The sequence below is a fragment of the Podarcis filfolensis genome (assembly GCF_964270895.1).
Source record: "Podarcis filfolensis genome assembly, chromosome: 8".
NCBI lineage: Eukaryota > Metazoa > Chordata > Lepidosauria > Squamata > Lacertidae > Podarcis > Podarcis filfolensis.
In genome coordinates this window covers 7544135-7570960 of record NC_139611.1, presented here as the reverse complement: position 1 = coordinate 7570960, position 26826 = coordinate 7544135, and the positions used below count along the sequence as shown (strand labels likewise).

The following is a 26826-nucleotide window of genomic DNA, read 5'->3' as shown; positions in this document are numbered from 1 at the left end:
GTATAGCTCACCTGTTTGCAAGCTAATCTTCACAGCCATGAGGACTAGGAAGTTGTTTCCCCTCCGGATTTCAAATTCCAAAATCTGGGCTTGCAAGTTGTAAAGGAGAGGTGGATAAACACTGCTCCTGCTTTACAGCTCCATAATCCTTTTGTCAAACGCACACGGATGCTACTCACAGCAAGGAATACCTGAGAGGTATGGCCATATGCATCGCAACACTTCCAGCCCACCCCCGAACCCAGCAAATCTAAATTCCATTGTCTGCCCCTTTGCTGTGAAGGGAGTTCAGTCATCTTAGTTAACTTGCTGTCAAAGAGACAAGCGCGGATCACGGCAGCATTATTACAAGGCGAGAGCAAATGTATTCCTTTTTTATTGTCAAGACAGATTTGGCTCAGGCACTGAAATACAGCGATAGCAAAAGATGTTTCCTCTTGTCTGTTCTGCTACCTCTTCAAAAAGAACACGGGGGACACCAGCTCACCGCGAGCCCTTCCTGCCATGTAGGGAGCGATAGGCGAGACCCGACGCAGCGGGGAAAATGAAGTCAGAAACGCCGGAGGGGCAGGTGGAGAGACGGATGCTCAGTGATAAAACCGCTCCGGCAAAACTTTGCACTGTATGGTCCAAATGCCCACACCAGGAAAAGACAATTTCAGTGACCACCTATCAGTTAGGTCTGCCGACTTTAATGGGACAAAAAAAATGTGTCACTGATTAGTCAGGCAACATTATTATTACTGTTACTGGGAGAAATTCAGCATAGCGCTAAGAAGATTGTTCCATCAGCCCAAGGATTTCTGCTAACCCAATGGAATGATCTACTTTCTCCTCCAGGGGTTTTCCCGGCACCTCTAAGCCAAGCCAATTTTACTTTTGGAGGGGGCTGCAAGGGAGGGGGGGAGAGGGGGAAAATCCCTGTTGCATTAGTAGAAGTCCTTGTGCGTGCTTCTGCTGGTACGACTAGTTAGCTGAACCTGGCCTATCATCGTATAATATGAATATATAATATACTTATTATATAATATATATGATACAGTCCGATCATATCTTATGCATGATTAAGCTGCGCAATTTCGACCTTGTGTGGCTGAATGCTGGCTGGCTGCAACTGTGCAAATTAATTGCACTCAAGGTAACAAGCTGAACAGTTAATTTTGTGCTGGGTTTTCCTGGCATGGAAACAGCTTTTGCGCTTCCCACCTTGCTTATTGGGCTCTGGGATGCTTTCCTGAGATCTTGCAGGAACTCAGAGGGACTCGCGATATTTTGCAAGCCTCCTGGTAAGCAAGGCAGAAAGCTTAAAAGTTCTCTGTTTTGCTTTGAGGGGGGGTGCATAGCTCATCTTGTGCACTGGCTCTGGAAGGACAGTCACACAGGGGTGGTTTGAGTATACAGTGGTACCTCGGGTTAAATACTTAATTCGTTCCGGAGGTCCGTTCTTAACCTGAAACTGTTCTTAACCTGAAGCACCACTTTAGCTAATGGGGCCTTCCACTGCCGCCATGCAGCTGCCGCATGATTTCTGTTCTCATCCTGAAGCAAAGTTCTTAACCCGAGGTACTATTTCTGGGTTAGCAGGGTCTGTAACCTAAAGCATCTGTAACCTGAAGCGTATGTAACCTGAGGTACCACTGTACGTGCTTTTCCATCGACACACCACCCCCCTAACATAACCCCTGTGCAATATGTGATCATACTGTGTAATAGTAATTTTAATATGTATTGTATAATATCATCACAATAATATATGTACTTACAGCAGGCATAGGTAAACTCGGCCCTCCAGATGTTTTGGGACTACAACTCCCATCATCCCTGACAACTGTTAGCTAGGGCTGATGGGAGTTGTAGTCCCAAAACATCTGGAGGGCCGAGTTTGCCTATGCCTGACTTATAGAAACAACAGCCAGACAGCATCTTAGAACAGGAATTCCCACTTCACATTCACCCAGGAGGGGGTCTACTGTGACGTAACAAAACATGCCTTCAAATAAGGACTAAGTTAGAACTTAGCAAATATTCACCATCACAAGGACTAGCAACTTTCAAAAATAAAATCGGAGAGATCCAAATCGACCCCGGGTGCTGAGGAAATCTGGAACACCCCCAGCAAGCAGCTCTGATGACACACAAAAGTAGGAAGTGAGGATGCACTGCAGGGAATGAAAAGGCCGGTTTTGTGGTTATCATTTTCATGGCACCACTAATATAAAAAGAGGCTTGGGCACCTTTTCCACAGCAAATGAGTCCTGAGGATGCTCCTGTGAGCAAAAGCTTCTGGGTAATCATAACTAGGCGCTCAGAACAACATTTCTGCCCTTTTGGAAGCAATTTCGCGAAAGGAGCCAAGGCGAACCATACCTGGAGCTTCAATCAGTTGCTTGTAAACACTCAGGAACGCTGCTTCTGCTTCTTTGCTTCTTTTACTAAGAGCAACCACCTGAGGGGAAGATAAAAATAACAGTAACAAAAACCACGCAGGAACCATCAAGGGAAATGCAGTTTTCTCCCGCAAAGTTGTGCTCTCAGGTGAAGACGCTGCAAATCGGACAGCCCAAGACAGCAAATCGGACAGCCCAAGACAGCTTGGGTGCCTGAGGCAGAACCACCCTGAAGGTGGTAAAAGAACATAATAAATTAAGGAATTTATTATTTAATGAATGCCCTGTTTGCTCAGTCTTGCAGTGAGGTGTAGTGGTCACTGTCAGAAGAGGACCAGGAAGAATGAGGTTTAAATTCTTGTTTTGTCCCTATCTCACTCTTGAGAAGATAAAATGTGGGAGGGATGAGGGGGCGAACAATTTCTGCCTCCCTGAGCTCCTAGGGTCAGCAAACTTTTTCAGCCATGGGCCGGTCCACCGTCCCTCAGACTATGTGGGGAGCCAGACTATATTTTTTGGGGGAAAAATGAACGAATTCCTATGCCCCACAAATAACCCAGAGATGCGTTTGAAATAAAAGCACACAACCTACTCATGTAAAAACACCAGGCAGGCCCCACAAATAACCCAGAGATGCATTTTAAATAAAAGGACACATTCTACTCATGTAAAAACATGCTGATTCCCATGTCCGTGGGCCGGATTGAGAAGGCGATTGGGCCGCATCCAGCCCCCGGTCCTTAGTTTGCCTAGCCATGTCCTAGACAAAGGCCAAAACTAGGACTAGGCCCTGTTTCCAGGAATAAGCAACCCTTCTCCTAGGCTTATATTAAAAATATCAATTGGTTTCACACCAGTTTAAGGGTGCATCTACACACCATACATTTAAAGCACCAGGAGAACACCTTGAACAGTTATGGCAGTGCTTTTTTTGCAAAAAAGAAAAAGGAAAAAGTTGAGGGGTACTCTCATTTTCCTACTCTTATTGAAATACGGTGGTACCTCTGGTTACGTACTTAATTCATTCCGGAGGTCCGTTCTTAACCTGAAACTGTTCTTAACCTGAAGCACCACTTTAGCTAATGGGGCCTCCCGCTGCTGCCGCACTGCTGGAGCACAATTTCTGTTCTCACCCTGAAGCAAAGTTCTTAACCTGAAGCACTATTTCTGGGTTAGCGGAGTCTGTAATCTGAAGCGTATGTAACCCGAGGTACCACTTTAATGCCCCTCAATGAGGCCAAACTTAGATTCACAAAATGTTTAGGGGTATGTGTACCCCTGTGTACATCCCCCCCGAAAAAAACCCACTGGCTTCCCTAAAGAATCTTGGGAACTGTAGTTTGTTTGTTTGTTTGTATTTGTATTGTATTGTTTTTAGGGTGCATTGCGCTTTTACTATTTTTTTTTTGTTGGGAGCTACACAGTGTGGCTGGGGCAGCCCAGTCAGATGGGCGGCATAGAAATAATAAATTATTATCATTTTATATTCTTTACTGAAAGATAAAGAATACATAATTGCACACGCACAGAGTAAGACAAGACAGAAAGGAGAAAAGAAATAGTACCCATGTAGAAAATAAAAAAGAACAGCAACAAAAATTTGTATACATTGCAAAGAGAGAGATAATGTTATTGTAGTTAACCAGTTGTTAGGAGACCCCCTATTTCCCACCCCCAAGCTACAATTCCCAGAGTGGTGTCACAATCAGTCCCTCTTCACAGGGAATTCTGTACACCAATCGTTTCCAACTTTGGATCTCCAGCTGTTTTTGGACTGCAACTCTCATCATCTCTAGCTAGCAGGACCAGTGGTCAGGGATGATGGGAGTTGTAGTCCAAAAACAGCTGGAGACCCAAGGTTGGAAAACACTGCTGTACGTTGTAGCTCTGCAAGGCGAATATGAGGGGCTCCTAAAAATGCTCAGCGCCCTTAACAAACGCTCCCAGGATTCTTTGGAGGAAAGGCATGACAATTTAAAGTGGGACCTGGGAGAAGAGTTGGTGGAAGCAGACTGGAAGAAATTTAAAGACTATCTTCAGAAACACTGTAAAATTAATGAATGTTAAAATGATGTTGGATATAAAATATGTGGCATTAGCAACAAAGTTAATAAGAATATGCAAAAATGAATTGATAATGGATGAAAATATAGAGTTATAATATGTTAAGATACAGAGTTAAGATAAACGAAAGAGGGTAAGGATTTGCTGATTTGATTATTTAAATGGGAATACAAAAAGGGGAGGTGTGAGGAGGCCAAGGAAATAAGGTAATGAGTTTAAAGTTACAAAAAACGGATTTGTTTTTAATTCTTTTTTAGCTATTTGTCTTTTGTATTTTTATTCCTTTTTTTTCTTTTTCATGTATTTTTCTATGTTCTTTTTTTGTATCTTTTTCTTTTTATATGACCTTTTTCATTTTGTAAACTTATGTTTTTGTAAAGCTTCAATAAATATCTTAAAAAAAAATAAAGTGGTATCATAGTGCTTTAAATATATGGTGTGGATGCGGCCTCAAAGTAGGGTTGCCAGACGTCTGGGTTTTGCTGGACATGTCCTCTTTGGGGGGGGCCAGCGTGCCCATCCGGGTGGATTTTTGAATTTTAAATGAATAATAATAAAAATAAAAATAAAATATACTGCCCTATACCTGCAGGTCTCGGGGCGGTTAACATAATAAAATCAAAATACAAAACACAAAATCCACAATCAAAATAAAAACAGCCACCACCCAACCCTAACCCCCAAATTATTATTATTTTTAAGGACATAGGATGTCAATCAAATCAACCAAAGGCCTGGTTAAAAAGGAACGTTTTTGCCTGGTGCCTAAAGGTGTATAATGAAGGCGCCAGTCAAACTTCCTTGGGGAGAGCATCCCATAGACGGGGCCACTGAAGTGCCTGGGTTTGGTTTTTTAAAATAATAATAATAAATATTTTTTTTAATCTGGGGGGGCGGGGACGCTAGAGCCACACTTGGCCTTGCTCTTCGGAATATGGCAAGCCTACCCCAAAAACAATCAGTTACCTCCAGGGGGTGGGCAATGCAGTGAATTCTCTATATTGTTAATACAGTGGTACCTCGGGTTACATACGCTTCAGGTTACATGCGCTTCAGGTTACAGACTCCGCTAACCCAGAAATATTACCTCGGCTTAAGAACTTTGCTTCAGGATGAGAACAGAAATTGTGCTCCGGTGGCACGGCAGCAGCAGGAGGCCCCATTAACTAAAGTGGTGCTTCAGGTTAAGAACAGTTTCAGGTTAAGAACGGACCTCCGGAACGAATTAAGTACTTCACCTGAGGTACCACTATACTTCTTAGCCACCTTCTTAGAATTATAGCTCCCTAGGGAGCAGGAATGACTGCTAAAACCAGTTTAAGTTTCCTGTCCCTCGGGCATCTTTTGCCTGTTGTGAGAGACAGAATTTTTGGGTGACCCAAGATGGTTGCTATTCCTTTCTCCACCAGCTGACCTCGGAATCTGAATGCCAATTCTGCAACCATCTCTTTTCAGCGACAGGCTGGCTTTTTATATTTTTACAAATGATGCCAGTTTTAACACATTTGGATTGTACTTGTCTTGGTGCCTGCATGCTGCTTTGTGAAGATCCGCTTGCTTAAAAAGCAGGTTATAAATCTGTTATACCTAACTTTTTACAGAGATCAACTTTAGCAACGTGATGATGACCAAAAGGAAGAAACAAGGAGCCATCTCTCTTGAAGAACAAGCCAAAATCTTGGGTGAGTTTTTAATCCCATTTCAGGATTTTCTAGTAGTACAAATTTAAAATACACACACGCAAACCTGAAAGTTGCTTGTTTTCCCCCCTTCCAAATTTGGGCTTCACAACTGAATTGCTGTTTAGTCGTTCAGTCGTGTCCGACTCTTCGTGACCCCATGGACCAGAGCACGCCAGGCACTCCTGTCTTCCACTGCCTCCCGCAGTTTGGTCAGACTCATGTTTGTAGCTTCGAGAACACTGTCCCAGTGGCGTAGCATGGGTTGTCAGCACCCGGGGCAAGGCAAGTAATTTGCGCCCCCTAACCCGTGGATTTGCGCCCCCTAACCCGTGGATTTGCGCCCCCTAACCCGTGGATTTGCCCTAACCCCAGATGTTGCGCCCGGTGCGGCCGGCCCCCCCTGCACCCCCCACGCTACGCCACTGCACTGTCCAACCATCTTGTCCTCTGTTGTCCCCTTCTCCTTGTGGCCTCCATCTTCCCCAACATCAGGGTCTTTTCCAGGGAGTCTTCTCTTCTCATGAGGTGGCCAAAGTACTGGAGCCTCAGCTTCACGATCTGTCCTTCCTGTGAGCACTCAGGGCTGATTTCCTTCAGAATGGAGAGGTTTGATCTTCTTGCAGTCCATGGGACTCCCAAGAGTCTCCTCCAGCACCAGAATTCAAAAGCATCCATTCTTCGGCGATCAGCCTTCTTTATGGTCCAGCTCTCAATTCCATACATCACTACTGGGAAAACCATGGCTTTAACTATACGAATCACAATTGAATAGAAATGGCCTACTCTGTATAGCGAAACTTGCTTTTGCAGCTCAACAAAGATAACCCAGCGTGATTTCAACCCATGTCTTCCCTTTGTTGTTGATGTATTGGAGGGGAGGGCCTGGGGGCTGGCGCTGGATAGAAGATTCCTTCAGCCCCCCCTTCCCTCTTCTCTGTAATCCAGGTGGTCAGCAAAATCTCACTCTCCGTGTGTGTGCTGCACATCAAATCCCTTCCCCCAAACTGCCATTCAAACTGGCAGGAAGACCCAAGAAATAATTAATCTCCTCTAATTAGGTGCCAGGCAGGCAGGCTGGCCCCCTCTTCAACCCCCCTCCGATAGCTGGATGGGAGACGAAGAAGTTAAAAAACACACGAGCATCCATTCATATTCAGCGCTGCATCCCATCAGTGGCATTGGAACAGTCCACCAAGTGGTGTCGCAACAGGGAGGGTGCGCCCTGGATGCCATGTCTGGGGGGGTGACAAGAAGGCACCCTGCGGGGGCTTGTGGTGGCATGACCAGCCGTCACGCCACTGCAGCCGCATGTGGAGGATCCTCTGTCCACAACTGCAGCAGAAGATCCTGGTGCTAGCGGCAAACTGCTATGTGCAGCGCATGTGTGGCGTCGCATGCATGCGCTGTACATAGCGATGCCACACATGCGCTGTACATAGTGGTTTGCTGCTGGCAGGCTCGAGCATTGTACGGACGGTGGTGGGATCCAGCAGGGTATCCCGGCACCGTCCGTACGGCACTGGCGGCAAACCGCTATGTACAGCGCATGTGCAGTGTTGCTACGTACAGCGCATGCGTCGTATGTAGCGATGCCGCACACGTGCCCTATGTAGTGACACCCCGCCCCGGGTGTCACGACGCCTTCGCTCGCCCCCGAGTCCACCATCGCTGTACAAAGGGCCCCCCCACCTCAAAAATGCATGTTCTATTCTGTCCCTTCAACAGTAGGCCGAAAGACTTCCAGGTGCAGAGTCCATACCTTCCAACACTCCTCAAATGAAATAGGAACATTTTCATCTGAGAAATGTTGGATACATCGGCACAAAAGGGAGCAGGAAAAGGAAGCAGCTTCTGGCCTTTGTAAAACGGGTCTTATGTCAGAGTGATATTTATTTATTTAATAGAAAAAGAACATCTTTTAAAGAATTGCTCAGCAATGCCAATTCCCCGATATGAACCCCTCACATATTGCAGGTTGTGGGGAATGTGGCTGATGACAACCCTGCAGTGTAGCCCACTATAAAAATTGCTGTTCCGATACAAGGCTGAGGTGTGTTTGAATCCCTAGCTAAATATCCCGCATAGAAATAAAATAATAATAATAATAATAATAATAATAACAACAACAACAATAATTTATTATTATTAAACCCCGCCCATCTGGCTGGGCTTCCCCAGCCACTCTGGGCAGCTTCCAACAAAATACAGTAATCCATCAAACATTAAAAGCGTCCCTAAACAGGGCTGCCTTCAGATGTCTTCTAAAAGTCTGGTAGTTGTTGTTCTCGTTGACATCTGGTGGGAGGGCGTTCCACAGGGCGGGTGCCACTACTGAGAAGGCCCTCTGTCTGGTTCCCTGTAACTTGGCTTCTCCCAGTGAGGGAACCGCCAGAAGGCCCTCGGTGCTGGACCTCAGTGTCTGGGTAGAACGATGGGGGTGGAGACGCTCCTTTAAAATGCACTTTAAGCTCCAGCAAAGGTCATTTTTACTTGAACTACGCTTCTGTCAGCCAGAGTCCTTCCTTCCAGCCTGCCACGTGAAAGCACTGGGCTTTCTTGCCTTGCACACGGATGAGCTGCGCTTTTATTTTGTAATAAACAAAACCGTCCCCCTCGTCATGGCAACACTAGGCGAAGTGCACCTGAGGAACTTCTGCCTTGCCTAGGTGCTCTTAAAGGAACAAAAGCCCAGTTCTGAATGCTACACAGCTCCAAGAATTCTCAAAGGCTCTGAGATTACACCTGAAAGTTCCTCTGGTACCGTTGGACGCAGTCCACCAGGCCCTGGAGATCGGAATACATTTAGAGTAGAGTAGTACCACCTCTTTTTCTATCTTCTCTGCATCATTTAGTCTGTTATAACCAGGTTGGGCAGTTTTCCTTTTGGGAGGAAGCAGAGGCCGGGCAGTTGTTTAGCCGCTCCACATCATGGGGTCCTCTGTGGATTGTGGAGGCTCCATGGGAGATACCCAACAGTGATCCTCAGCAAATCAGTCGATGTGGAAGTGGTTCACTGAACACAAAACAGTTGGAAATCCATGGTATACAGCAGGGTAGCCAACACAGTGTTTTCAGATGTTGTTGGGCTACAACTTCCATCATCCTTGACCCTGGGCCAGGCTGGTTGGGGCTGATGAGAGTGGGAGTCCAACTATACGTGTAGGGCCCCATGTTGGCTACTGCTCCTGGCCTTAGAGGACATGAGAAAGTAAGAAAAGCCCATCTGGGTAAGACCAGAGGGCCATCTGGCCTAGCAGCCTCCCAACCAGATGTCTCTGGGAAGCCCTCAAGGAAGGGTTTCAACAGCCCCCATCTGCATCATCATCATCATCATCATCATCATCATCATCATCATCATAAATTATTTGTATCCCACCCATTTGGCTGGGTTTCCCCAGCCACTCTGGGCGGCTTCCAACGAAGACCAAAAATACACTAAAATGTCACACATTAAAAACTTCCCTGAACAGGGCTGCCTTCAGATGTCTTCTGAATGACAGGTAGTTGTTTATCTCTTTGACATCTGATGGGAGGGCGTTCCACAGGGCGGGTGGCACTACCGAGAAGGCCCTCTGCCTGGTTCCCTGTAGCTTTGCTTCTCGCAACGAGGGAACCGCCAGAAGGCCCTCAGAGCTGGACCTCAGCGTCCAGGCAGAACGATGGGGGTGGAGACGCTCCTTCGGGTATACTGGGCCGAGGCCGTTTCAGGGCTTTAAAGGTCAGCACCAACACTTTGAATTGTGCTTGGAAACATACTGGGAGCCAATGTAGGTCTGTCAAGACCGGTGTTATGTGGTCTCGGTGGCCGCCCCCAGTCTAGCTGCCGCATTCTGGATTAGTTGTAGTTTCCAGGTCACCTTCAAAGGTAGCCCCACGTAGAGCACATTGTAGTAGTCCAAAAATCCAATTTTAACTCCCCCTTCCTCCACAGACTGCCTCAGAAAATGGGGTCAGTGGCTAATAGCCACCGAGAGACCCTTCATTATTCATGCTACATTTAGTGGCAGGTGAATTCCACCAGTCATGTATTGTGTGTGGGGAAAAATATTTCTTTTGTCGGTCATGAATCGAGGCATATGTGGTCAGTAGTCAATTCTGAATGCTTTGGGTTACAGACCCCTGCAACACTTCAAGAAGGGTAAAAAGAAAAAGATAAACATTGAAAGATGGCCATAGCTATCCAGAGCTTCATTTTTCCTCCCCAAATACCACCTGGATATCATGTAAAACCAGAGAAGGTACAAATGTTGCTTCTTCCGCCGCCCAGACCAGCAGCATTCGAAACCGTGCCCGACGCCTCAGGCAAAATCGTTGACGCTCCTGTAATGTCACACCATCATAAAACTTTAATGTGCCTTGAGTAGGTGAAAATTATAATTTAATGCCATGGCTTAAATAAAAAATCAAATTCCGCCTCTTCGTTCAAATATGTTTGTGGGGAGATAAGTCCCACCTCAGTTCTTCCTCAACCAGCCAGAACAACCGATGTCTTTAAGGAGAGTGTTGGGACATAAAAAAAGGCACCAGCTTTCATTTCTGTACTTCACTTCCTAAATGTACAGATTAAATACATCTCCGTGCTCCTGGATTCAGATTGTCTCCAGAGAGAATGAGGCATAATAAAAATTATTTGTCATGCTAGTGAGATGGCACAGTGATTTTTCACCGAACAAAAACAAAGGCTCAGGGGCGTTGTCAGGTCCCTGGGTGCACAATTTTTGAGGGGGCGCGAACCAGGTGACCCCAGCCTGGCCCCTCTCCACCTGCCAAGGGCCACATTGGCCAGCCAGGCTCCCCCCTGCATGGGAGGGCAGGTGACTCAGTGTGGTCCCACTTTACTCCGCAGACGGTGGGGTCACAGCGATCTTGTGTGAAATCCGAGACAGCTGCTGCCAGTCAGTGCTGACAACAGTTATCTTAAAAATCCACGTGGGAGAACCTCCTGGGCATCTCGGCACTGCTTGGAAAGGAGGTGGGCATGGATGGGGGGAGCAGGATCCCTCCTCTCACTTACATGGCCCAATCTCCCTCTCTCCAAGTACTGTATTTTTCGCTCTATAAGACGCACCTAGTTTTTGGTGGAGGAAAACAAGAAAAAAAATATTCTGAATCCCAGAAGCCAGAACTGCAAGACGGATCGCTGCGCAGTGAAAGCAGCGATCCCTCTTGCTGTTCTGGCTTCTGGGATAGCTGCGCAGCCTGCATTCGCTCCATAAGACGCACACACGTTCCCCCTTACTTTTTAGGAGGGAAAAAGTGAGTCTTATAGAGCAAAAAATACGGTAAATCTCTCCCAGGCTCTTAACTTCTGCAAAACTTTTTTGCACCCCTGCTAAGAACTGAATGGCACGAATGCAACCACAACATTACCATTCCTCATTTATGAATTATTTACCCCAGTTAAATCTGCAGCCCTGCTCTGCAAAACCTAGGGAATTTTCGCAGCTCCATGTGGCTCCAGCTGTAATTAAAACTTTCCTCCCAACTTTGGTCAAACTTTGTGTCAGCCATGATGGATTTGCCACCAAACTCCCACAGCACAGCATCCCCCCCCCTCTCTTTTTGCTGAAGTCAGAGAAACGTCACCTGTCATTCTTCAATTCTCACATGGTTGGGGAAGGCTCAGCATCAAAGCAGCGAGTGCAGCAAGACACAGCGAAAAGACAAATGCCCGCTTTCCCCAAAAAAGACCTCGGGTGTTTATATACTTGTCAAGTTGTCCAATTTATTGCTTGTTAGAAATGCTAAAATGAGACTTTGAGAGGGTGGGGCAGCTGTGAGATGCGCTCCTTGCAGATCCGAGCTGAGCCTTGCGCATGGATATTGCCAATGGCAGTGCCGGATTAATCATATGGTACAACTATTTCCCTGGAGGGATGCGGGTGGTGCTGTGGGTTAAACCACAGAGCCTAGGGCTTGCCAATCAGAAGTTCGGCGGTTCGAATCCCTGCGATGGGGTGAGCTCCCGTTGCTCGGTCTCAGCTCCTGCCAACCTAGCAGTTCAAAAGCACGTCAAAGTGCAAGTAGATAAATAGGTACCGCTCCGGCGGGAAGGTAAATGGCATTTCCGTGCACTGCTCTGGTTCGCCAGAAGCGGCTTAGTCATGCTGGCCACATGACCCGGAAGCTGTACGCCGGCTCCCTCGGCCAATAAAGCGAGATGAGCACCGCAATCCCAGAGTCGGTCACGACTGGACCTAATGGTCAGGGGTCCCTTTACCTTACAACTATTTCCCTAGCCCGTAACCCCCGTTTTTTGATACTTTGGAAATCTCACCACTTCCCTTTGCTTTTCGTCTATCCACAGCGTTCTTTGCAGCTGTTTTAAAATAGAGTCGCAGCTCCAGCTGCTGCTGTTTAAAAGAAGACCGCTGAGCAGGGTAGTTCATTGCGCCGCAGTGAGGGTCTATGAATCCTAATCCATTGTGACAAGCAAGGGAGACTTAATGGGGCAAAGTTCAATAAACTCAGGTATGCCTGTTTTGCAACAAGATAGCATCTTAAAAAGCAGAGATATCACCTTGCTGACAAAGGTCCGTATAGTTAAAGCCATGGTTTTCCCAGTAGTGATGTATGGAAGTGAGAGCTGGACCATAAAGAAGGCTGATCGCTGAAGAATGGATGCTTTTGGATTATGGTGCTGGTGGAGACTCTTGAGAGTCCCATGGACTGCAAGAAGATCAGACCTATCCAGTCTGAAGGAAATCAGCCCTGAGTGCTCACTGGAAGGACAGATCCTGAAGCTGAGGCTCCAAGACTTTGGCCACCTCATGAGAAGAGAAGACTCCCTGGAAAAGACCCTGATGTTGGGAAAGATGGAGGGCACAAGGAGAAGGGGACGACAGAGGACGAGATGGTTGGATAGTGTTCTCGAAGGTATGAACATAAGTTTGACCAAGCTGCGGGAGGCAGTGGAAGATGAGTGCCTGGCGTGCTCTGGTCCATGGGGTCATGAAGAGTCGGACATGACTAAACGACTAAACAACAATGCCTGTATTGACCTATTTATCCTTATTCAGCTCAGGGCCTTAAGGACCGCCTCTCCCCATATGAACCAACCCAGACCCTGCAACCATCATTTCAAAAGCTTTTTTGATTATTTGATTCATTCTTACATTTATTTAGTCAAACTCGCTTTTGCTCAGGGATGGGTCTTGCGAATGCCCTGAAACACATACTTAAGCTACACCTCATCACTCTTCACAACCACTTTACGTTCTGAAAGAGACCTGGGGTGCAAAGACCAGCCGTCTGTGTTGCAGTTTTGGGCCTGACCAGAAAGAAAGAAAAAGCAACCACAGAGTCCAGCTCTGCTTGTTTGGCCACATGCAAATGATCACATTGGACCCACTAATTATGGTCTTGTCTGCTCGATCTGCTGGAGCCTGTCTTCACATTCATGATATAAGTTTATAAAATGATGCCTGACATGGAGAAAGTGGAGACAGTAAAGTTTTCCTTCCTCTCTTGCAACACTAGAACTCACAGACAGCCAATTAAACTGAATGATGGAAGATTCAGGACAGATAAAAGGAATTACGTTTTCATGCAACACATAAACTATGGCATTTACTCCCACAGGAGGAACTGGTGGCCACCAACCTAGATGGCTTTAAAAAGAGAGGATTGGACAAATTCACGGATAAGATAAGAGGCCTATCAGTGGCTTGTAGCCACAATCGTCTCCATAGACGTAGGCAGCAATGCGTCTCTGAGTACCAGTTGCTGGACAGGAGAGTGCTGAAAAACGCTTATCTTTTCTCTCCTCCTCCCTTCCATCAGATTTAATAGACTGGCTTAGCAGCTACTGCTGGAAAAAAAAAAGTCATCGACTTAAGATGATGTTCCAGGGTGGATAATAATAAGAATAAATTAATAAAGCATTTCTAGAATAATAGGATGCCATCAGTGTGCACTGTGCAAAGGGATAGTTCTCTGCCCTAATGTTGCCTCCCCTTCTGCTTCTTTGTTTCCTTGGCACCAAATTTTAAGACTGTTAACTCCTCAGGGCAGAGAACTATCCCTTTAGTGCACGCTGATGGCATCCTATGATTCTAGAAATGCTTTATTAATTTATTCTTATTATTATTTACTTGCCTCAAGCTCACAAGACTTGCTGGATCTCACTAAGGGTCCATCTAGTCCTGCATTCTGTTTCCCTCTGTGGTCAGCTAGATGTCTCCAGAAATCAAAGAAGTGACCCCTTTAATATACACACACAGCAGCTGGTTTTCTGCAGCCCACTGTCTCTGGGCTTGGAGGTTCCATTTAGCCTGATGCCAAGACAAGCGTTTTGGTAAAAGGCAAAATTGGTGCATCGCGAGAAGCTAGAAAACAGGGCAAGACTGAAACACATTTACACGTATTAGAATAAGCTTCTCCATCTTGGGGAGAAACGGTTATTCCTGCCTAGCTCAGATCCCTTCCCAGAAGCCCTGTTGCATTTTAAGCTACACACACACACACACACACACACACACACACACAGAGAGAGAGAGAGAGAGAGCTGAAATTCCCCAAAGATTCTGCCACCATTTGAACCCTGCAGCAATGTTATTAGCAAATGGTTGCCACCAATCCCAAGTGGCCGTTTTGATAATTATCAAATGAAGTCTGTCCTGGTGCAGTAGCTGCTAAGCCAATCTATTAAATCTAAAAAAAGAGGGGGGGGGGGCAGAGGAGAGAGAAGAGATGTATTTTTTCTTCCTTTCCTTTTTTTCTGCTCAAAAAAGCTTGCAAACCTTCCACACAAGACTGAATTTAAATTGCTTGTCATTCAGAACAGAAGCTGCACCAGTCATTTGTAATTCGCCAGCCACCTGAGCAAACGGCCTTCTCTCCGTTGCTGCTGCTGCTCCTGCTCCTGGGCATTGGAGCACAAAGATCAGCTCTATCCCCCCCCTCAAATTCACCCCCCTTCCCTATTGTCAACGTTGGGTAAGGCAGGGTCTTTTTTTAGCGCCCTAGTACACAGCCCTGCTTTCTCCCTTCCGTCCCCCAAATGCTTCTGGAGGGAACGGGATCTTTGCAAAGTGTGTTTTCATCAGTTTCCACCAACAAAGATATTGCCCTCGAGGCATTTTATTAAAAACCGCAATCCTGGTTCAAGTGTGCGTATGAAACAAAGCAATCAGGGACTTAGGTGTGCAAGTAGCCGTTCCCACGATTACTTCCTTACATGCAATACAGTGGTACCTCAGGTTAAGTACTTAATTCATTCTGGAGGTCCATTCCTAACCTGAAACTGTTCTTAACCTGAAGCACCACTTTAGCTAATGGGGCCTCCTGCTGCTGCCGTGCCGCCGGAGCACGATTTCTGTTCTCACCCTGAAGCAAAGTTCTTAACCCGAGGTACTATTTCTGGGTTAGCGGAGTCTGTAACCTGAAGCGTATGTAACCCGAGGTACCACTGTATAGTGACCCAGGTGCTGTTCTAAAGAGATGCAGCACGGTTACTACGGCACAGACAAGGCTAAGATAATGCGATTTTGCAGAAACAGAGCATGATGGGAAATGTAGTCTCACAGAAGATATGCGAAGCACTGGCCAGGAACTTCAGGCTCAAAGATCTAGTGGGGTCCACCAGGACTTGGCATTTGGCCTGTGTGGCTGTCCTTACATAGCCATGCACAGCTGTCCCTCCCCTGACATCATATGACATCGGGTGCTAGACGGTGAAACCATGGCACCAAATCAGAATCAGAAACACGCACTATTTCCCCCGAGGCCTTTTTACTGGTACCCAATACAGCTTCAAGACGGGACGCGGGTGGCGTTGTAGGTTAAACTACAGAGCCTAGGACTTGCCGATCAGGAGGTTGGCGGTTCGAATCCCCGCGACGGAGTGAGCTCCCATTGCTCGGTCCCTGCTCCTGCCAACCTAGCAGTTCAAAAGCACGTCAAAGTGCAAGTAGATAAATAGGTACTGCTCTGGCGGGAAGGTAAACGGCGTCTCTGGTTGCACGTCAAAGTGCAAGTAGATAAATAGGTACTGCTCCAGCGGGAAGGTAAACGGCGTCTCTGGTTGCACATCAAAGTGCAAGTAGATAAATAGGTACCGCTCCAGCGGGAAGGTAAACGGCGTTTCCGTGCGCTGCTCTGGTTCGCCAGAAGCGGCTTAGTCATGCTGGCCACATGACCCGGAAGCTGTACACCAGCTCCTTCGGCCAATAAAGCGAGATGAGCGCCGCAACCCCAGAGTCGGCCACGACTGGACCTAATGGTCAGGGGTCCCTTTACCTTTATATAGCTTCAAGGAAAGTCTCCAATTCAAATTAGTGTCAAATTCATACTCTATCGGAGGCGTCCTTAGATTGTGCTCTCAGTTCTTTCTTCTGCAACCATGGCTTTCAATCTGAATCATGCTCTGTGATGTCAGGTGACTGGGATGTGCCTGGCCCTGTCCCCATTCCTGGATCTGGCCCTTCTCTGTACTAAGGCAAACTCACTCTAAAGTAAGGTTACCAGACATCCCCATTTCCCGGGGACAGTCCCCAGATTTACAAATCAGTCCCCTGACAAAATCTATCTATTTAGTAGGAAGTTGAAAAGTATCCCCAGATTAACTTCAAAAGAGTCTGGGAACCATTTACAGTTGATTTGCAGAAACAACAGAATGGACAGGAGTCACTGGCAGGATCTGAATGAACTTTCACAATTTCAATTGAGTAACAGATATTTCAGAGAAATGATAAGGGATTTTATTTTTGTGTCGGAAAAGCAGGATACGATAAATAAAACTAAATAACTTGGCAGAGGGGGAGTTGAGGGAAGTCCAGAGGAGGGGAGGGAGAATAATTGTAAATAACATGATGAATGAGATTTGCATTTAAAATTCAATAAATATTCAATAAATTCAATAAATAAATAAATTCAATCAATAAATAAATTCAATAAATAAATATTCAAAAAAAGAAAGAAAAGAAAAAAGAAAAGAAAATTGTCCCCAGATACATTGAAAAAAATCTGGTAACCTTACTCTAAAGGTGACCAGAGCCTTGAACTGAGGATCTTTACAGCTGCACCTTCCTCAGCGCTCAGCAATGTATGCCGCCAATCTGAGGAGCGGGGGATATACCCAGGGGGCATAAGCCCTGGCTCTTTTGCAGCAAGCCCCGGATCTCCTACCCCTTTCCCCATCTCTCTTCTGAAAAACAGGCAAAATTAACTCACCCCCCCCACACACACTTTGAGTCCAGGTCAACTGGGTGTGCTACACAATGTTGTGTTTGTGAAATAAACCTGCCAAGTTTATTTGCCAAGGCTCCATCCACATACAGTTCACTGAGCCCAGAAAATAAAAAAAACTGTTCGCACCCCACTGCTTAGAAAAGCTAGATTTGGAGGGGGGGTCTGGTAGGCCCATTTAGCCCATCCACTTGTTCAGCGCAAGGAACCCGAGCTGCAACATCTACAAGAGAGTTTGGATTTGATATCCCACTTTATCACTACCCTAAGGAGTCTCAAAGCGGCTAACATTCTCCTTTCCCTTCCTCCCTCACAACAAACAATCTGTGAGGTGAGTGGGGCTGAGAGACTTCAAAGAAGCGTGACTGGCCCAAGGTCACCCAGCAGCTGCAGGTGGAGGAGCAGGGAAGTGAACCCAGTTCCCCAGATTACGAGACTACCGCTCTTAACCACTACACCACACTGGCTCTCTAAGAGGTGGTTTTCCAGCCTCTTCCTGACCTCAAATGAGCCCTCTAGGTAATTTAAGATGGCCAGATGTAGAAGAAAATGTACAAGGGGCTCTTTATTTGCATGAGAAGCTCCACTTGCAGAAACCCCCTCGGGTTTTAAAGGTGCAAGAGCCCCCCTCTCCTCTTTTTCCTCTGACAGCCATAACCCCACTTGTCAATCTGCAGTTCCCCCTAACTGAAATTCACCCTCCTGTAACCTAAGACGAGCCCCTTTCCTGAGAAAGGGACATTCCTGGGAGTTCGGGCAGCTCCGACGGGATCAAAGATTTGCCTGCCTTGCGGCACTTCTCATGCCTGCTTCCATCATCGGGTTTAAATGCTACATTTTCTGCAATGTGACCTGATGAATTGCAGACTGGTATTTTACCTGGGTGCTTTCTTACCTCACTCTCCTCAAAAAGTTTTTCTTTTTTCAAGTTAAATGTCACATTGTAATCTGGCATTCAGTGATTAATGAACCAAAAAAAAAAGCTTGCTGCTCCCCCCCGCAAGTCTCCCACCGCTCAACACAGCCCCTTCCAGCTATTTTGCTCGTATGAAGTTGACTGTGGTACCTTCAGCTTCTGCACATGGGTCATGAGCACCCATACATCTGTGGGCCTGAGTTTTCTCTGGTGAAGCCAGGTGACGCTTTCTCCACAAAGGGAATCCCTCAGGTGTCCTTTCACAGCTATTTCGGAAGAGCGGATAGTGCATGCCATGGCTGCCACATGGTTACCAGACGTCCTCGTTTCCCTGGGACAGTCCCTGGATTTACAAATCTGTCCCCGGACAAAATCCATCCCTGGAATGTCCCCGGATTTATATTTTAAGTGTTGTAGATTTATTAGTAGGGGGTGAATGTTGTGTGAGTGGTTCAACGGCACAAGACACATCATATGGGGACTTCTGGCGAGACAAAATGGCGGGCACCACGGCACCAAGCAGCTCCTGAAGCCAGCCAGAGCCAACAGCGCTATCAGGCTGGCTCCGGGCTGCTGAGACTGCCACTGCTGCTGCCAAGGGGGAACCAGGGATGCCCGGCGCGTCAACTGGGGGAACCGCTGACACCCCCCCACGACCCAAATCAAGCTAGGAGTGAAAGCGCCCAGCCACCCAGCTGACTGCCCAGTGGCACTCTGGGGCCAGGAAAAACCTGGAGCTGACGCAGGGAGAAGGAGGAGAGGAGAAGGAGAAGGAAGAGAGAGGAAGAGGAAGGAGAGAAAAGAGAGGAGCCCCGACCTTGCCGTGCTGCTGCTGCCGCTGGGGGGAGAGGTAGGAGAGCACTGGGAGGGCAAGGACATGTGGCCGACCCCAGGCCCGACTTGAGCCTACTCCATGGTGGCTAGCACTCCAAGAGAGCAGGCCGGGACCCAGAGGAAGGCTGCGCAACAGAGGAGACCACAGAAGAGATTACTTCTTATTTTTTTTAAAAAAATAACTTTTTAAAAAATAACTTTTTTTCTCTTTTTTTAAAAAAAGTGTCCCCGGATTCTTTGAAAAAAATCTGGTAACCTTAAAACGGCTCTATGCCACAACTGTCATCACACCAATGCACTCACTCACTCACTCAAACATACACCTACACAACTGAAAACTGTTGGAGAAAAACAACCCTCCATCTCTCTTAAGAGAGAAAGAAACTAGACCACAAATGGCCTTTGGTACAGTCAATTTCACTGGTGTAGTCAATTTCACAGTTCTGTTAACTAGTATGGGGCAAAGAGAGCAGACTGCAGTGCAGAAACCGCCTTTTCCCCACCTAGCGATATTGCCACCCCTCTTTCCTCTGCCTCCTTCTCTTACATTTGCACAGCAACCAAGCTAACAGGTCTCATCCTGCCGAATGCAGAACTAAAGGGGAGTCAGGAACAGGAAGGCGTGCACAGCACCAGAGGCACTTTTCTCTCTGTTGAGCTACTTCATATGTTCCAAAGCATGCCCTGACACTGAAAAATGAACCACAATTACACCTTGTGACATTCACATGGGGATTAGAACCCGGGACTGTCAGGTAGGAGAGCCTGAGCGCTTTACTCCCTTTGCCACCAGGGAAGCCCTTAAACTAAAGGAGTTATGAACCTGATATTCTACTGGGCTGTAGGGCCACTCCTGCAATGGCCAGAGGGGGTGACACAGCTCATCAGCCCAGGCTGGCAGGCATCCATTTGTCCTGGGAAACAATGGCGGACTGTGCATTGCGGGGTGAAGTCAAACTGATGGAAGGTTACAGTGCCCAGGCAGGCCTTGAGGCACCAGGGGGAAGGGCTCCCTGGCAGCGCACCTGCCTTGCACATAGACGGTCCCCAGTCCCTGCGAGCATCTCCAGGTGGGCGTGCTGGTCGCGTGGGTTACCCGAGAGGCAAGGTCCAAGTCCGGTCCGTGGTCAAAGATGCACGTGGAGGCAGTCTGTAGTAGCTGAAGCTGTGTGCAGGGCAGGGAGTCGGGTGAAGTCAGGTACAGGCTTGCAAGCAGGGAGCCAGGGCGGGTCAGGAGCTCAGGTAAGCAGGACAGGGTTTAGGCAGGAACTAGCAACCAACAATGTTGCTCCCGCAACTTGGGACTGGGGCTGGCCGGCTTTTATCTGCCCCCAGGCATAGAGCGGCCCCGGTCCACAGGCAACTCGCCTCTCCTGGCCTGGAGGCGAGCACTCCTCCTGCGGGAACTTAGTTCCCTCCGCCTCTCTGTCCTGAGCCTCTGCAGCGCAGGAGAGGCTGGAGGGTTACCGGACCCAGAGGCAACCTCAGTGTCCTCTGATGGGGCTGAGAGTGGAGCACCTGCAGGCAATGGATCCTCCATCACCTCAGGAGCCAGAGCAGACTCAGCTGATGCCTGCACCTGAGGACCCAGCACAGGTGAGGACCCTTCAGGCTCATGCCCCAGCCCCAGCTCAGCTGGTTCTGGAGGCTGGGATCCCTCAGGTTCAGCACCCGAGTCCGAATCCCAGGCCATCACAATAGGTCTGGGACAATTCCCTGCCAGAACCCCTGGAGAGTCATGGCAGTGCAGACAATACAGAGTTGGAGAGACCAATGGTCTGATTACGTACAAGGCAGTTTCCTATATTCCTAATAGGGTCCTGTTTGGTTCTATATATATATATATATTATTTTTTTTAAAAAAAGATATTTATTAGAGTTTTACAAAAAACAAAGATTTACAGAATAAAAGAAAAACCAAGAAAAAGAAGAATTCAAAAATACATAAAAAAGAGAAAAAAGGAAAATACAAAAAACAAATCCAATTTTGATATTTCAAAGCTCATTTGCTTGTTTCCTTGACCTCCTCACACCTCCCCTTTTTGCATTCCCATTTACATAATCAATTCAGCAAATCCTTACCCTCTTTCATTTATCTTAACTCTATATCCTAACATAATATGACTCTATCTCTTCATCCATTTATCAATTCATTTTTGCATATTCTTATTAACTTTTGTTGCTGAATACCACTTATTGCCAATCCGAACATAATTTTAACATTCATTAATTTTACAATATTTCTGAAGGTAGTCTTTAAATTTCTTCCAGTCTTCCTCCACCACCTCTTCTCCCAAGTCTCGGATTCTGCCAGTCATTTCCACCAATTCCATATAGTCCATCATTCTCATCTGCCACTCTTCCAGGGTGGGTAGATCTTGTGTCTTCCAATACTTCGCAATAAGTATTCTTGCTGCTGTTGTTGCATACATAAAGAAAGTTCTGTCCTTCTTTGGCACCAATTGGCCGACAATGCCCAGAAGGAAGGCCTCTGGTTTCTTCAGGAAGGTATATTTAAATACCTTTTTCATTTCATTATAGATCATTTCCCAGAAAGCCTTAATTCTTGGGCACGTCCACCAAAGGTGAAAGAATGTACCTTCATTTTCTTTACATTTCCAACATTTATTATCAGGCAAATGATATATTTTTGCAAGCTTGACTGGGGTCATGTACCACCTGTATATCATTTTCATAATATTCTCTCTTAAGGCATTACATGCCGTAAATTTCATACCTGTGGTCCATAACTGTTCCCAGTCAGCAAACATAATGTTATGACCGATATCCTGTGCCCTGTTTGGTTCTATATAACCACTGGCCCAGGTTAAGAAACATTTCCCCAAGAGAAAATGCAGAGCTGCCTTTGCCTTGCAGCTCTGGAACTTAGGTTGCGTTCACCATCCCCAGATACACCTGGCAAATTGGCTCACCTGCCAGGAAGGGAATCCCCCCCCCCGAACCCTCCCCGCAGTGGCCAGCTCCCCCCTGAGCCATAACGAACAAAGCAAGGAACTGGTTGTACCTGTCTGACCATACGCAGTCTGTCTGACACTGCCTTGCAGACCTGCCAGACTGTTAGGTCCATCTACACCAGGGATCAGCAACCTTTTTCAGCAGGGGGCCGGTCCACAGTCCCTCAGACCATGTGGTGGGCCGGACTATTTTTTTTGGGGGGGGGAATGAATGAATTCCTATGCCCCACAAATAACCCAGAGACGCATTTTAAATAAAAGGACACATTCTATTCATGTAAAAACACACCGATTCCTGGACCGTCCGACGGCCGGACTGAGAAGGCGATTGGGCCGCACCCGGCCCCCAGGCCCTAGTTTGCCTACCTATGATCTACACCCATGTTGTCTACACTGACTGGTAGCAGTGCCTGTCCAGGATTTCAGACGAAAAGTCTTCCCCAGCCGCCCCCCCCCCCGGAGATGCCAAGGGGTGTGTGTTGAACCTGGGGTTTTTTGCATGCATGGGGGTGTGTGTTCTACTCCTGAGCTACAGCCCTTCCCCTGCCTTCCATATCCTCGCCTCCCCACCCCCCACGAAATCCCGCTCAGCCAAACCCCCTCAGCCCCCTCACACTTTTATACATCAATGTATCATTAACTCCCCCCCCCTCCCCGCCATGCGCACCAACTCAAGGTGAGAGAAAACACAGCCGCGCTCTGCAACGACGCGAGATTGATGAATTACATTTCTGCGCCGGGTCCCTTCCATGGCTGGTGACTTTCCAGCAAAGCAATTATCACCGTAGAATGCATAATGGCCTAATTAATTACTACTGTCAGGCTGGCCTCTGTGCTATGATTATACCTTATCAAGCCAACTTTCTGATTTTTTTTCTTTTCTTTTTTAGAAAGCAACATTTGGAAGCAAAAATATTATTGTAATTGATGGGTTAAAAGGGGGGGAGGGGGTTTGCACGCTCTCTCTCTCTCTCTCCTGCCCTCCACTTTCTTTCTCTGTCTGTTGATATTTCCCCCCAGATCAAGGAATGGTTAAACACAAACAGATAAAAAGCGTAAGAATTGGCAGGACTAATTGCAACTGGAGGAGGATTTAGGCTGCTTCAAACTCGCTTCAGGTCCGTGCCGCCCTAAAACACAGGACCGGTGGCAATTATATTTTAATTTAAATTGTCACTCAAAAAATAAAATAAAACATGAAGACAAAGCCCCCATATATATATATATATATATATATATATATATATATATATATATATATATATATAAAAGTCCTGTTATCCAAGGTGACTCCAGAAAGCTTATGACAGGAATAGGGAGACTGTGGCCCTCCAGATGTTGTTGGATTCAAACTCCCATAACCGGAACAGAGGAAGCTGCCTTGTGCTGAGTCTGACAATCAGTCCACCTGGCTCCATATTGCCTACACGGACTGGCAGCAGCAGCTGTCCAGGCTTTCAGGCCGGGATCTTTCCAAGTTCTTTCTGGAGATGCCAGGACTTGAACTCAGGACCTTCGGCATGCAGGCTCGGGGTGAGGAGACGTGGGGTCCAGCAACATGTAGAGGGCCACGGGCTCCCTGTCCCTCGCTGGTGGCGATGTGGACAGGGCCAAGGGTAAAAGTGGGCCAATTCTTTGTTCATTTCATTTTTTTATTGGCATTATAAGCGCCAGTTGTTGAGAAAGGGGTCACAGTCTAGCAACAGAAAACATGTGCCTTATACATAGCTGTCAACTTACAGATTTGAAAATAAGGGACCAGCAGCCTCGAAAATAAGGGATTATCAGCCAAAACAAGGGATTTTCCTGGCACAGGTATGTTCAACTTCTGAGCCCCTCCGAGCCAAAGGCAGAAAGCCCAGCCAGGAGCCAAACGAAGCCTCAAGCCTCAAGGAAAACCACCGGCACCTCTCCGCTGGGAAGCGCTGAGCAAAGGCGAGTCCCCAGGCAAGGCAGCCGATTTGATCAGCACAAGGCATGCAAGCTCCACCCCCCCAGTCGTTCTTAGACTCCTTATTGGGTGAGCAACGCAGCCAAGCAACACAGTTGGCGCCTCCCTCCTCCCTGACCGGCAGGGAGGGAAGGAGAGGAGCTGCCTCCTTTGAAACCCGGGAAATTTAAGGGACATCATCAATAAGGGACAGCAGTGGGACATGGTGCTGGGATAAGGGACTGTCCCACCAAATAAGGGACGTTTGACAGCTATGGCCTTATATCGGTCATAATATAGATATGGAAGCACGGGAACGATTGTGGAATATGGATATAAAGTTTACAGCATTTCATGGTTTAAGAGAAAATTACATGAAAATGATATACCATTGGTATCTAATACCGAGTAAACTGGCAAAAATGTATAAATCTAAATCAAACAAGTGTTGGAAATGTAAAGAGAAAGAAGGTTCTTTTTATCATATGTGGTGGTCTTGTAGTAAGGTTAAAGCTTACTGGGAAATGATTTACAATGAATTGAAAAGGATGTTCAAGATAACTTTTGTAAAATAAAATAAAAAAAACCCAGAAGCTTTTCTTTTGGGAAGTATAGAGACAGAACTACCTAAATGGAACAGAAATTTATGTGTGCTAATACAGCAGCAAGAATGCTACTCGCCCCAAAATGGAAAGAAGCAGAAGTCCCAGCAAAGGAAGAATGGATACAAAAACATACGGACTATGCAGAAATGGCGAAACTTACCAGAAGAATAAGAAACAAAGATAACAAACTTTTTATAGAAGAATGGAAATGGTTTACTGAATATTTACAGATAAATTGCAAACAGATAAAAGTATTAGCAGGATTATTGTAATAACCTGCAGTTTCATATGAGTATATATTTAAAGTAGGTCGTTAAACGAGCAAATTAAATGAATTTGGACATGCAGAAGATATGAAAAAATGAATTTAAGGAACCGCAGAAAGAGGGGGGAAGGAAGTCAAACTTTGAAATGTTAAATTGATTGAAAAACTAGTGAAATGTATAAACTTGAAAAGTATAACGAAAGAAAGAAAGAAAGAAAGAAAGAAAGAAAGAAAGAAAGAAAGCATTTTGCAGCACCTTCTGCTTCAATGGCGGACAGGGACAGGGCTAGCTGGAGGCTGCATGACAAACCAGGGTTCTGTCCCTATTAAACATGCCTATTAAAAAATATCAGGTAGGAGATGGTGGGAAGAAACTCTTCCAGAAACCACGGACAGCTCCACTCAATGGAGAAGATATCTGCCTGGCTCTCTATAAGGCAGATAGGTTGTTTATAAGTTATGCGTGGGAGATACCCAGTGCTGCCAGGGAATTTGGAAACCCTCCCCCTTCCAAAAATATATATGTAATTTTAAAATTGATAGATGATTTGTGAGTTTGCACCACAATCGGGTGAAGTCACCCCAAAGTCTTTTTTTGGTGTGCCATCTTGATTCAAAATGGTGCCCAGCACCCAAACATCAACAAACACCGCCATTGCCAACTCAAGAACCTTTGTGCCAAGTCTGGAGACCATCTGCAGAGGCGGCCGAGCCTATGTCAGAAATTGGGCACAGTCGCACCAGAGTGACGTTTGGGTTCGCCATCTTGATTCAAAATGGTTGCCGGTGTCCCAACACTGACAAAAACTGCCACCCTCACCTCAGGAACTCTCATGCCAGGTTTGGCAACAGCATCTCAAGAGGCAGCCCAATTTATAGAGGATGGACAGGCAAACCACTTTCCACGATATATACTGTATAGGGAACATGAGGGCATCCCAGTGTTGTTGGACACCAGTTCCCATCGCTCTTGACCGCTGGCCACACTGGCTGAGGCTGATGGGAACTGTAGTCTAGGAGCATCTGGAGGGCCATAGGCATCCCACCACTGCTATATTGTTTTACTGTTTATTGAATTTCCACCCTGCCTTTTTCTCCAACAAACTCAAGGTGATGAACATGGTTCTGACCCTCCTTCTTGAATCCTCACAGCAACCCTTTGAGGTAGGTTAGGCTGAGAGACAGTGACCTGCCAAAGGCCACCACCACTCAGCGAGCTTCATGGTCAACTGGGGTTTTGAACACTGTTCTTCCAGGTCCTTGCCTGATGCTCTAACCAGTACACCATACTGCCTCTATTAGGCTAATAGCAAACTCATCCTCCCAGTGTGGAGCTTTATGCAGCCATACAGCATCACCTGTGCATACGAGGGTGGAATCAGCAGACCTGTGGTGGGGAAATCCCTGAAGTTTGCAGAAGCACAACAAAATATTTATTTGTGGGAGAGCAGGGGGTGTGGAATCTGTCGAGCAAGGACTGAGCAGGCTCAGTGGGTACAGAATGCCGAGAGTTTGTTGGAGGGATAGCAGAATGGAAAAGCTTTGAGGAGGAGAAATGCAAGGGAGTATCCTGGAGGGGGGCAGGGCTGGTGAGCTGGAGCCTTGGAAGGGAGCAGGCCAGACCACAATGACACTGGATGCATTCAGATGTTGACAATGTTGCGTTAGTTTTCCTGCTTATAATGCTAGTGCTTCTGGACCATTTTCTAATTCGTGTTGATTAATAATAATAATAATAATAATTTATTTATACCCCACCCATCTGGCTGAGTTTCCCCAGCCACTCTGGGTGGCTTCCAATCGGGAGTTAAAACAATACAGCATTAAATATTTAAAACTTCCCTAAACAGGGCAGCCTTCAGATAACTTTTAAAGAGAAGATAGCTGCTTATTTCCTTCACATCTGAAGGGAGGGTGTTCCACAGAGCGGGCGCCACTACTGAGAAGGCCCTCTGCCTGGTTCCCTGTAACCTCACTTCTC

General features: G+C 46.7%; 1 protein-coding gene across 1 annotated transcript in view; it reads right to left on the bottom strand.

The window, feature by feature from the left end:
- Positions 1-26826, bottom strand: part of CUX2 (cut like homeobox 2) — a 252429-nt gene that overhangs the window by 67083 nt on the left and 158520 nt on the right. Inside the window, exon 4 of the mRNA XM_083629255.1 lies at positions 2368-2446. Coding sequence (XP_083485381.1) covers positions 2368-2446 — 79 coding nt within the window. The remainder of the gene's footprint in view (positions 1-2367; positions 2447-26826) is intronic.